The sequence below is a fragment of the Vigna umbellata genome, chromosome 6 (genome assembly GCF_029865625.1).
Source record: "Vigna umbellata cultivar VRB3 chromosome 6, Vumbellata_1.0, whole genome shotgun sequence".
NCBI classification, from domain to species: domain Eukaryota; kingdom Viridiplantae; phylum Streptophyta; class Magnoliopsida; order Fabales; family Fabaceae; genus Vigna; species Vigna umbellata.
In genome coordinates, this window is record NC_142170.1 from 38,676,704 (window position 1) to 38,690,010 (window position 13,307).

Sequence of the window (13,307 nt, forward strand, 5' to 3'; positions counted from 1 at the left end):
CTCTTGATGGAGAATCAAGGATCACGTAGTTCTGGAAGGAAGATTGTTTGTTGTTTAAAATTGTTGATGTTTTTGGGTTTTTTGAAGATTTTATACCTTTTTTGTATTTTGTTTTTTTTAGAAAGAGAAAAGGTTTTTAGCACAAGGACGATGCTGCGATCACACATGTGCTTAACCTTTTAAAACATATTTTTAATTTTACTTAAAAAGGGAAAGGTTTTTAGCACAAGGACGATGCGTGCGATCACACATGTGCTTAAACCTTTAAAATATATTTTTTGTAATTTTAGAAAAGAAGAAGAAAAGGTTTAGCACAAGGGCGATGCGTGCGATCACACATGTGCCTAAACCTTTAAAATATATTTTGTAATTTAGAAAAGAAGAAGAAAAGGTTTTAGCACAAGGACGATGCGTGCGATCACACATGTGCCTAAACCTTTAAAATACATTTTTGTAATTTTTAGAAGAAGAAAAGGTTTTAGCACAAGGACGATGCGTGCGATCACACATGTGCCTAAACCTTTAAAATATATTTTTGTAATTTTAGAAAAGAAGAAGAAAAGGTTTTAGCACAAGGACGATGCGTGCGATCACACATGTGCTTAACCTTTTATAACATATTTTTGTAAATTCTTTTATTTAAATTATAAATATTGCATTATATATATTTTAGGATAAGTAGATATGTAGAATAAAATAAGACAATAAAACTAAATAAGAAATAAAATAAAATAAATAAATAAAATAGGATAAAATAAAAAAACAAATAAGTAAATAAAAACAAAGCAAATAATAAGGGGTCCGAGAAAAGGGTGCTGAACGTTCCGTCGCAGGCGACCGTGCAGGTAGAGGTAGAACGTACGTTGGGAAAGGATTCAGAATCACGAGCGCTCGTTGCGGAAAGTTGACGAACTGTACGTTGCGAAAAGGAGCCTGGATGACGAGCGTTCGTTGGTGGAGATAACGAGCGAACGTTTAGAACAGGAGAGTGGATGACGAGCGCTCGTTGGTGGAAATGTCGAACGGACGCTGGGAAAGGAGGCTTCATGACGAGCGTTCGTTGGGGACGAGCGTTCATTGGGCGATGACGAACGGATGCTAGGAAAGGGGCTGAATGACGAGCGATCGTTGGGGACGAGCCTTCGTTGGGGACGAGCGTTCGTTGGGGAATTGACGAACGGACGCTCGGAAAGGGGCTGAATGACGAGCGCTCGTTGGGACGAGCGTTCGTTGGGCGATGACGAACGGATGCTGGGAAATGGGCTGAATGACGAGCGCTCGTTTGGAATGAGCGTTTGTTGGGCGATGACGAACGGATGCTGGGAAATGGGCTGAATGACGAGCGCTCGTTTGGAACGAGCGTTCGTTGGGCGATGACGAACGGATGCTGGGAAATGGGCTGAATGACGAGCGCTCGTTTGGAACGAGCGTTCGTTGGGGGATGACGAACGGACGCTTTGAAATTGGCTGAATGACGAGCGCTCGTTTGGAACAAGCGTTCGTTGGGGACGAGCGTTCGTTGGGGAATTGACGAATGGACGCTCGGAAAAGGGCTGAATGACGAGCGCTCGTTTTGACGAGCGTTCGTTGGGGACGAGCGTTCGTTGGGGAATTGACGAACGGACACTCGGAAAAGGGCTGAATGACGAGCGCTCGTTTTGACGAGCGTTCGTTGGGGAATTGGCGAACGGACGCTGGGAAACGAGGCTGAAAGACGAGCGCTCGTGGTTGACGAGCGTTCGTTGGGGAGATGGTCACCCAAACGGTCCGTCCAAGAAGTGGCTGGACGGACGTTCGGAGAGGGGGCTGAATGACGAACGTTCGAAAAAAGGCCTAAAAACGTGCGTTTATTTATGGGCCCGGCCCACCGGGGGAGTTTCTAACCTAGAATTCCCTTAGGGGTTCTGCCTTCCCATTCTCATTCACAATCAGCACACCCTCCCGTAAGCTCACTCTCTCAGCTCACACACTCTCCAGAGACCCAAGTTTCTTTCTCTCTGACCAGGAAAACCCTAAGGCTGGGAGGGACGCCGCCGCCACCGGAGTCGTCGCCAGTCGAGGCGAAATCTCTCCTCCTCCGTCGCTCGTCGCGCTCGGGCCGCCGCCTCAGTCGAAACCACCCACTGCGAGTCGCGGCTGAAACGCCGCAAGCACTCCCACTCGCCCCTAATCGTCACCGGAGCCACCGTTAGCCACGGCGCGTACAGCCGCTTCCATCAAACCGGCTACCGCGAAGAGGCCTTCCGCCTGGTCCCCAAAGCGTCGCGAGTACACTGCTCACCGCCGAGATCGTCGCCGGCCACAGCTCCAAGCCCTTCTTCCCTTCTCTGTTTCTTCTCCCTCTACGCACTACTACCTTAATCTAGGGTTCTACAACGTGATGGTGAGCCTGAAGGTGGGTGAGTGTGCCTCTTCTTAGATTGGACAAGAATGAATGAAAGTGGAGATTGGTGTTGAATGGTGGAAGGCGATGGTGGATGGCACAGTGGCAAATTCTGGCTTTGATTCAGTGAAGGTAAAGCACGAGCTTGTGTTTGGGTGCTGGAAATTGATCATTGTTCTTGGTGATTGGTGCTTAATCTCGGTGACTTTGCAATGCAGGATGGAAGTTCCAATGGGTGAGTGGAATGGTTATGTGAGGATGAAGACACTGTTCTATTATCTCTGTTATGATTTTTCTTTGTGAGTATCCTATTTGCTGTTTCAATTTCAATGTTGATGGCTGGAAATGGGCAGAGACGTGGGAGCTATGGAAAATGGGAGAGCTCGTGATGCTCGGTGGTTATGAAACGGATTGACTGCAAAAGGTTTTTTTTGTTTTTTTTTTATAGCTTCACCATGCAGGGTGTGGTCAGGGGAAAGGGATGAAAGTGTGCAATAAGAATCTAGGAAGGAGAATGTGGAAGACTCACCACAGACATACTCAAGCAAAACGAAATAAGCATAAAAGGCAGTATAATGCAGTAAGCATATATGACCACACAAGTGAAGTGAGCAAGGCTGCTTACCTCTCGGAGCTCTACTGGCTGCTGCTAGCTACGTGTATCCGCTGGCCTTTGTCAAATGGTGGATGCCCCCTACGGCTGGATGATGATCGGAGATGAAAACCCCAGAAGCTGTCTGAAATCCTCCTTTTTTCCTTCTTTCTCTCCCCCTGTGCCTTTTGTGCGATTTGTATACCCCCAAATCCAACCGTACCCAATTCCGTATGTCCTGCCATCCCCTGCGTCCTTACCTGCAGAAACGGTTTTCTGCCCCTCACTCTCCAACATACGTACTGTTTTTTTTGTCCCCCAATCCGAAAACATTCTCTCCTTTCTCATAATTTTCTTCTTTTATTTTTTTTATTATATATATATTTTTTTATTTGAAATTTTTTTTTTAAAAAAAACCGTATTAATTATATTAAGCAAAATAAACTTTAAATAGGTAAAATTGAAGATGAAAATAAAATAAAATAAAAATAAAATAATAAAAGTGTAAGAAAAATATATTTGCATATATATGAAGAAAAATAAGATAATATATGTAAATAAAACTAGAATAATACAAAAATAATAATAACAATAAATAATAATAATAAAAAAAAATAATGAGAAAAGAAATAAATAAATAACAATAAATAAATAAATAAATAAAAGATAAAAACGAAAATAAAAGATAAAAATAAGAAATAAAAATGAGTAATAATATAATAGACTATAGTAAAGCCAAAAACGATCCGGACGAAATTTGGTATTGACAAAAGGTACTGCCTTAAGGCAGGCGTTGTAGGGTGCTACTACCTTCCCTACACGTAACCGACTCCCGAACCCGAAATGCAGTTTTCGCGGACCTTGCCTTATCATTTTATGGTTTTTCCGTAGTTTTCCAGAATAAACTATGGTGGCGACTCCAAATCTCTTTTCAAAACCCGTTTCTTTTTGGATTGTCGTCCCGTCGCGATTCCGGTTGCGACAGATGGCGACTCCACTGGGGATCTTTTTTTAGAGAGTTGAGCCATTTAATTAGATGCGCGAATTAGATGTGGTTTTGCTTTATGTTTTTCTTTCCCTTTTCTCTATCTATGCTTGATATTTGGAATAACTGCAATAACTGTGGAATATTGAACCCTAGGGTAGACAATATGTTTATATCTGCCTGGGAATTTTTCTGGTTGTTTTGCAGGTGAGGGTTTGGATGTGCATAATTTTCTCCCTTCACACACACACTTTCGGCATATCATGAGTGGGGCCCTATACCCGGGTCTGAGCGTAATTTAGAATTAGAGGAGTTGTGTAGTGGTGTCACTCTGGGATGTACTTCCTGTTTGGCTATCGTGAGAACTCTAGCTAGAGTCTGTTCTCTTCATATGTGTTTCCACACCTAGTTGATTACTCGACTGTTGTGGAAATGCTATGAAGGGGGCCATAGCTCTAGTAACCTTTGACCTTTAGGTTCAGGGAACCATCCTTGTGAGATTGCATATACTTAACCTTGAACTCAAAGCAGTGAACCTTTGTTAGGGCACGATGGGAGGAATATGTACTTCTGTAACCCTCACGCTGTTCATGTTTTTTAATAATGATATTACATTTCATACCATGCATGTGCTTTGTTCGTCATGTTGTTTTATTATCATGCATCATATTCATACATCATTTAGTAACATGTTAATTTTAAAGGAAATCACAGGTACCTACTTGACTTCATACGAGATGGATGTTAACACAAGATCTGATGCAACACGGCACACCGACTCTTCCGATTTAAGAAAGAAGTATAGTCTAAGGACCCATGTTGGAAATTTGACCGGGCTGATAAACTTGGGCAAAAGGCTTAAGACTATAAAGAGAGAAACCTTTCAGAGAAGATATGGAAATTTGTTGAATTTAATGGAGGTTGAAGTACAAATACCCGCTATCACAGCCTTGGCACAATATTATGATTCTCCGCTTCGATGTTTAACATTTCAAGACTTTCAGTTGGCGCCAACTATAGAGGAGTTCGAGCATATCTTGGGTTTGCCACTGGAGGGCACCACTCCCTATCAACATTTAGAGCATCATGCCTCTATACCCACCATTGCTGCCATCATGAAATTACATCCCAAGGAGATTGAAGACAGGATGATGATGAGGAATCAATTGCATGGGTTATCACAGGGATATCTAGAGCAGTATTTACATCACCTGGCTGATAAAGAGGATTGGGAAACTTTCATGGATGTATTAGCCCTCACCATATATGGCATTGTCTTGTTTCCCAAAATAGAAGAATTTGTGGATTACACCGCAATAGACGTCTTCGTGGCGAGTAAAACAAGATCAGAGAATCCTGTAACAGCAGTCCTTGCGGATGTTTATGGGACCTTGAGTTTTTGCCATGAGAGAAAGGGAAAGAAGATTCTTTGTTGTTTACCGGCGTTGTATACATGGATGACAACGCGCGTGTTTAAGGAGATGGTCAACGTTAAGAGTCTATCGGAGACTTTGTCACATCAAGGGCTTAAAGGTAAAGGAGGAAACGATTGGGCCCGATTCCTTGCCGGCTTGAGCGAAAGAAGTATAAAATGGCACCTTCCTTGGCTCGAAAATAAACTGGCTATACAACATTGTGGTAGTTTTCCTAATGTGCCTCTCATAGGTGCCCGGTACTGTATCAATTACAACCCCCTTTTGGTGCAAAGACAATTTGGGCATCCTATAAAAGGGGCACCTTCATCAGATTACCTTGCTACCCTATTCATTTATTACGAAGACGGGCATTTCATCGAATTGTTAAGAAAGGTTAAAAGTGCCTGGGAAAATGTTGTTCGAGCAGAGAAGGACTTGAGGGATGGAGTAGTGGATAGCAGGGTTAGTTATCACACCTGGATTCTGGAGAGAGTGAAAGTAGTCAAGTTGCCTTTCAAGCCAATCAAAGATCAATCAGCTAGTGAAGGACCATCCCAAGCCCCAGAAAGTGAAGAGGTGCAACAATTGAAGGCTGAGATGGAGAAATTGAAGGTGAGAAATGCTAGGTTGGAAAACGAATTACAAAGGGCGCGTAATGATCTTGTGGATATGAGAAGTGATAATGAAGAAAAGTCGCGAGCTTATGAAAACATTGTCAAAAGCCAGAAGGCTGAGAGGGATTATACATTTCGAGTGAAACAGGATCTAGCGGCCGCGAGTAAGGAATTATCCATGAGGGTAAATGAGAAGAAGGTGGCTTTAGAAGAGGGAAAGCAGTGGAAGCATCTCTACGAAGAAGCCAAAAGAGATAAGCGAGAAGCCCTGAAGAGACTAAGAGAAGCGCAGGTGCAGGTAGAAAAAGCGGGGCATGAGATGAAAGAGATGGCCATGTCGTTTGAGGCGGATATGAACCGGGAGCGTTGGAAGCTAGCAGAAGCAGAAGAAGAGCATCGAACTCTAATAAAACAAATGGAGGAATATATTGAGGAACAGGAGGAGCGATGGAGGTCGATAGAATTTGAAGAAAGGCATCGGGCCTTGATAAAGCAAATGAAAGAGCACATCGCAGAGCAAGAAATGGCTGTAAAGCACTAGAAGGAAAGCTTCTCTCAGTTGGCTGCTTTGGCAAATGGGGCAATTGAAGACATCCCCAAGATGGTGTCGAATGCTGAAGCTAGTACTCATTTTCGTAATTCACCAGCGGAAATAGAATTGTTTATTAATCATTGTAAATGGTTGGTGGTAGAGATGAAATCTTTCATTGCCCGGGCGCGGGATTGATGTACATCAGAATTATGCGTTTTGTTCCTTAGACGATGTAATGGATCAAATTTTCTTTAAATGAAAGATAAGGGATGTTTGTTTGGTATCGGCTTGTGTTAATTTTCCATCAGTATTGTCGTCGTTATCCTGTGATTTCCACTTACCACTAGCATGCATCATGTTTTCTTTTGTTTTGCATTTTTCATCCTTATCTAATTTAATTTAATAAAAAATAGTAGCAGTACGAGTGAGAGAACAACGACAAATTTTCCACGGCATCCGTACAGGACCAGAGCTAACTCGAAGGTCATGGAGAATTGGGAGCAGTCACACGAATCTATTAAGGCTGATGTCAGCCAGTTGAAGGATCAGATGACCCAGATTTTGGCAGCTCTCAAAGCCTTGAAGGCTACGGGAGGGTCGACGCCTGCGCAAGTTGAGGGAAGTGCTCAATATTACCCTCCATTGTTCAATGCTGGGAGCCAATCTGTTTCGTTCCCAATGTATGGATTACCTCCAGGTTACACCCCACCTGTGGGAGAATACACAGAAGGGGAGCAGACTTCATTCTCTTTCCCTACCACTGCCAATGTACCGCCAATCAGTACTCAGGGACCTGTTGTAATGTCCGCACCTATGGTAAATGAAGGAATGCATGCAAACATGTCTGATGGAATACGAGTAACCCCGGTGCCACCTGTGATTACCGGAGAGGGCTTTTCTACAGGGGCTACGCCATATACTTCGTTTCAGGGGGTAACTAGTAATGTCGATGGGGCAAAGGATAAACTTGAGAGCCTAGAGGCAAGATTGAGGGCTGTTGAGGGGTATGAAAGTTATGGATTCGGAGATGTTGCCAGATTGAGCTTGGTTCCTGGCGTCAAAATACCGCATAAGTTCAAGGCGCCAGATTTTGAGAAGTATAAGGGAAATACATGCCCTAAGAGCCATCTGACCATGTTTTGCAGAAAGATGGCTGCATATGCTTATGATGAGCAGCTGCTCATTCATGTTTTTCAAGATAGTTTGGCTGGAGTGGCATTAAACTGGTATACCCATTTGGAGCCGACTCGAATTCGTTGTTGGGCGGACTTGGATGATGCTTTTGTGAAACAGTACATATACAATACACATGTCGCGCCAGATCGTTTACAGCTGCAAAACATGTCAAAGAAAGACAACGAAACTTTTAAGGAGTATGCTCAGCGGTGGAGGGAATTGGCTGCACAAGTTGAGCCACCTTTGTATGATAGAGAAATGGTGGCAATGTTTGTAAATACACTCCAACCACCATTTTATGAACATATGGTGGGAAATGTATCTTCAAATTTTGCTGATATCATTGTGATAGGCGAGCGAATAGAGATCGGGTTGAAAAATGGGAAGATTGCATATGGCTCGACGGTGGTTGCAAATTCGAAAAAACCAAATTTCAACTCAGGAAAAAGAAAAGAAGGAGATGTGCATGCAACATCTGCAACCCCCGTATGGAGAGGTCAGGCTCCCACTCATAACTATCGACCATACTGGGGTCAACATCCACATGCAGCTAACGCGTCATTTGGTCATCAAATTAGGCCTCAACAACAACCAGGCTACTATCAACCACAATACATCCCGACGAATAATTGGAGGGGAGGGGCAAATGTAGGTTCCAATATGAATGTGGGTCCAAATACTTATCCAAGAAGGAACCAAGAAAGAAATTATGTTAACTTTACCCCAATTCCTACAACTTATACGGAATTATTGCCTCATCTTATCAAACAAGGTTTAGTTGTCGTTTGTCCCCTAAAGCCTTTGCAGCCTCCGTACCCAAGAGGTTATGATGCAGATGCAAAGTGTAGTTATCATGGAGGGGCCGCTGGTCATTCCACTGAGAGGTGTCTGGCTTTCAAGCATAAAGTGCAGACTCTAATTGATTCTGGGTGGTTAAAGTTCCAAGAGGATAAGCCTAGTGTCGAGGCCAATCCTTTATCTAGGCATGGAAGTGCTTCGACGAATGTTGTCGAAGTGAAAGAACATGAGCTGGTGAGAAATGTGAAAGAAGTCAGGAGCTCTAGGAGGTTTATTTTGGAGGCGTTGCTGAAAGTGGGTATCTTGAAGGGTGATTATGATGAGAGTATGGCATGCGCGCTCCACCCAGATGCTGAGCACTCTATTGAGGAGTGTGTTGAGTTTGAAGAAATTCTGCAAGACCTGCTAGATCGTGGTCTGATGCAGGTATGCTACAAGAATGAAGAGGGAGATGTATTTGCACAAACTGATGGTGAATCCGGCATGATTTTACCAGAACCATTGATGATTCGTTTCACTAGGACTTCCTCTATCCCACCAACTCAAGAAAGATCGCCTGTTGTTATCCGTGTACCAGCCCCTTTTCCTTACAAGAACGAAAAAGCCGTCCCATGGAGATATGGGACGCATGTGTCAGGCGAAACACAAAGCGTGAACCCTGTCGTCAAAAACATATCAGGGATAGGTGGAATGACTAGGAGTGGTCGAATTTTCACATCACCAGAGTTGGCACGAGAAAGAGTGAATGATAAGGAAGCAACGATGGCCGCGAAGGCAAAAGAATTCTTAAAGGGGAAGGGTGCACAGAGAGAGGAGATCCCCGACAAGGAAGAGAGGAGAGAAGTTTCTGAAGAGGAGGCTTGTGAATTTTTAAAATTCATACAACAAAGTGAATATAAGGTAGTGGAACAGTTAAACCGTATGCCTGCTCGTATATCCTTGTTAGACTTGCTCATGCATTCGGCATCACACAGAAAGTTGTTAATGAAGATACTCAGTGAGGCTCACGTGGAGCAAGGTATTTCGTTGAATAAATTCGAGGGTATTGTTGGCAATATTGTTGCTAATAATTATCTCACCTTTACGGACGAAGAGATACCTGCTGAAGGAAGAAGGCATAACAAGGCTCTTCACGTCTCTGTGAAATGCCTGGATCATGTTATAGCGCGTGTTTTAGTGGACAATGGGTCCTCTTTGAATGTTATGCCGAAAGCAACCTTGGAAAAGCTACCTTGCGAAGGAATGCATATGAGGCCGAGTTCAATGATTGTGAGGGCGTTTGATGGTAGTAAAAGAGAAGTGATGGGAGAGGTGGAATTACCAATGCAAGTTGGCCCGTGTGTCTTTCAAATAACATTCCAGGTTATGGATATCCTGCCAGCTTATAGTTGTCTATTGGGGCGCCCATGGATCCATTCGGCTGGAGTTGTGCCTTCTACACTACACCAGAAGTTGAAGTATGTGATGGGAGATAAGCTGGTGATAGTATCAGGAGAAGAGGATCTTCTTGTGAGTGGACCATCATCCACGCGCTACATCGAGGTGGCTGAAGAAGCTCTCGAGACAGCCTTCCAATCGTTGGAGATTGTGGGAAATGCTTGTGTGGAACCGTTTCCAGTAAATCCTCATCTATCATGTGCTTCTATTATGATGGCCAAGATTATGCTAAAAGAGGGCTATATATATGGGGAAGGTTTGGGCAAATATCGGCAGGGGCGAGCATTCCCTCTAGAAATCGTTGAAAACAAGAACAGATATGGCTTGGGGTACAAACCTACCAAGGAAGACAGGAAAAGGATGATTGAAGAAAGAAAAGAACGCAGTCTAGACCGTGCAGAAAGACGAGAGCCTAGAGAGAGCAAAATTCACATTGTTGACATCAAGGAGAGCTTCCGCAGTGCTGGGTGGATCAACACTGGCCAGATAGTAGCTGTGGAGGATGAAGACAAGCCTCAAAGTTCGAGCTTTGTGTGGGCTTGCTCCCCTGATACTCAACTCAGCAATTGGGAAATGTTGGATTTACCTGTGATGCTTAATGTGAACAAAATGTAATAGTTTTAATTAAGCTTATAGTTTCGATTGGGGCTTTAGAACTGAGGTTTTGCGGATTGATTCTTTTTTACTTTTCACTCAGCGTGATAATAAAGTTGCATTTCATCATCATTTGGCATTTTTCTTTGTTTATCTTATTTATTTATACTTTTTCATAAATTTAAATGATGCAGATGTGACAATGATTGTTTTGAAAATAATGATATCAATGTTCGCACCCTATCAATAATACGGAAGATGATTTCGAAGATGATGTGGAACCCTCTCCAGAATTGTTGAGATTAGTGGAACAAGAATCTAAGGAGATAAAACCCCATCAGGAGGAGATTGAAATACTCAACTTGGGAGAGAAGGATGAGATAAGGGAAGTGAAAATCGGTACTAGTATGAAAATGGAAGTGAGGGAAAGTTTGCGTGCCCTGTTGAAGGAGTTTAAAGATGTGTTCGCATGGTCTTACAATGACATGCCGGGTCTAGATACCGATATTGTGCAGCATAGGCTCCCACTCAAGCCAGAATGCCCTCCAATCAAGCAAAAACTAAGAAGAATGAAGCCGGAAATGTCACTAAAAATTAAAGAGGAGGTCCAAAAGCAATTTGACGCAGGATTTTTGGCTGTGGCAAGATACCCACAATGGGTAGCGAATGTTGTACCAATGCCTAAGAAGGATGGGAAAGTTCGGATGTGTGTTGACTATCGTGATTTGAATCGTGCAAGTCCGAAGGATAATTTCCCGTTACCACACATCGATACTCTGGTTGATAATACGACCAAATTTTCGTTATTTTCGTTCGTGGATGGACTCTCGGGATATAATCAAATTAAAATGGCACCGGAAGATATGGAAAAAACGACCTTTATCACGTTATGGGGAACATTCTGTTATAAGGTGATGTCTTTCGGACTCAAGAATGCAGGAGCAACATACCAAAGGGCAATGGTGACACTCTTTCATGATATGATGCATAAGGAAATTGAAGTTTATGTGGATGACATGATTGCAAAGTCTGAATCAGAAGAGGAGCACATTTTCAATCTAAGGAAATTATTTGAGAGACTGAGAAAGTACAAACTCAGGTTAAATCCTGCCAAATGCACGTTTGGAGTAAAGTCTGGAAAATTGTTGGGCTTTATTGTCAGCCAAAGAGGGATAGAAGTTGATCCGGACAAAGTAAGAGCGATAACGGAAATGCCTGCGCCCAGAACAGAAAAGGAGGTTCGAGGTTTTTTGGGAAGATTGAACTACATTGCTAGGTTCATCTCCCAATTAACTGCTACTTGTGAACCAATGTTCAAATTACTACGAAAAAATCAGGCCGTAGTCTGGAATGAAGATTGTCAAGTTGCTTTTGAAAAGGTCAAACAATACCTGCAAGACCCTCCTGTATTGCGTCCACCTATGCCAGGAAGACCGCTCATTTTGTATTTGACCGTATTGGATAATTCAATGGGTTGTGTATTGGGTCAGCATGATGAAGACGGGAAAAGAGAGCATGGTATATATTACTTGAGCAAAAGATTCACAGATTGCGAACAACGATATTCGTCGTTAGAGCGAACTTGTTGTGCACTGGCGTGGGCTACTCATCGTTTAAGGCAATACATGTTGAGCCACTCTACTTGGTTGATATCTAAAATGGATCCTATCAAGTATATTTTCGAAAAACCCGCTCTCACTGGAAGGATAGCTCGATGGCAGATGCTACTATCGGAGTACGACATTGTATATGTTACTCAGAAATCTATCAAGGGTAGCGCTTTAGCGGAATATTTAGCCCATCAGCCCATTAATGATTATCAGCCAATGCAACCTGAATTTCCTGATGAAGATATCATGGCTTTATTTGCTGAGAACAAAGAGGACAAAAATGAAAAAGCCTGGACGGTATTATTCGATGGGGCCTCGAATGTAATGGGGCATGGAATAGGGGCAGTGCTTATCTCTCCTAAGAATCAATACATTCCAATGACGGCAAGGTTGTGTTTTAATTGCACGAATAATATCGCAGAATATGAAGCCTGTGCCATGGGTATTCGAGCAGCAATAGAGTCTAAAGCAAAAATTCTGGATGTATATGGAGATTCAGCTTTGGTCATCCATCAATTGAAGGGAGAATGGGAGACTACGGATACTAAATTAATTCCATACCAAGCTTACATCAGGGGATTAATTGAGTATTTCGATTCCATCACGTTTAATCATATACCGCGAGAAGATAATCAATTAGCAGACGCATTGGCTACCTTGTCATCGATGTTTGAAGTTGATCAAGATGCAGAATTGCCAATGATTGAAATGAAGAGTCATGCGAAGCCAGCATATTGTCATTTCATCGAAGAGGAGGTAGATGGTAAACCTTGGTACTTTGATATCAAGCATTATCTTAGGACCCGAGAATATCCAGAGAAGGCATCAGAAAACGATAAAAGGGTGTTAAGGAGGTTGGTTGGCAGTTTCATTTTGAGTGGAGATATTCTATATAAGAGGAATCATGATATGGTTCTCCTTAGATGCGTAGATGCAAAAGAGGCCGAGCTGATACTAAAAGAAGTACACGAGGGTACATTTGGTACGCACATGAATGGGCACTCAATGGCCAGGAAGATACTGAGAGCGGGGTATTTTTGGTTGACTATGGAAAATGATTGTTGTACACATGTGAGAAAGTGTGAGAAATGCCAGGTATACGCAAGTAATATCAATGTTCCACCCACGACCTTGAACGTGTTGTCTGCACCATGGCCCTTTTCGATGTGGG

At 42.8% G+C, this 13,307-nt stretch overlaps 1 protein-coding gene across 1 annotated transcript; it reads left to right on the forward strand.

Moving 5' to 3' along the window:
• Positions 1 to 2,470: 2,470 nt before the first annotated feature.
• On the forward strand, positions 2,471 to 10,547 carry LOC148197425 (uncharacterized). The gene is made up of 5 exons (XM_088093683.1): positions 2,471 to 2,618; positions 8,050 to 8,345; positions 8,637 to 9,492; positions 9,589 to 9,857; positions 9,972 to 10,547. Exons 1-5 carry the CDS (start codon positions 2,471 to 2,473, stop codon positions 10,545 to 10,547), a joined length of 2,145 nt encoding a protein of 714 aa, XP_087949809.1.
• Positions 10,548 to 13,307: the final 2,760 nt, after the last annotated feature.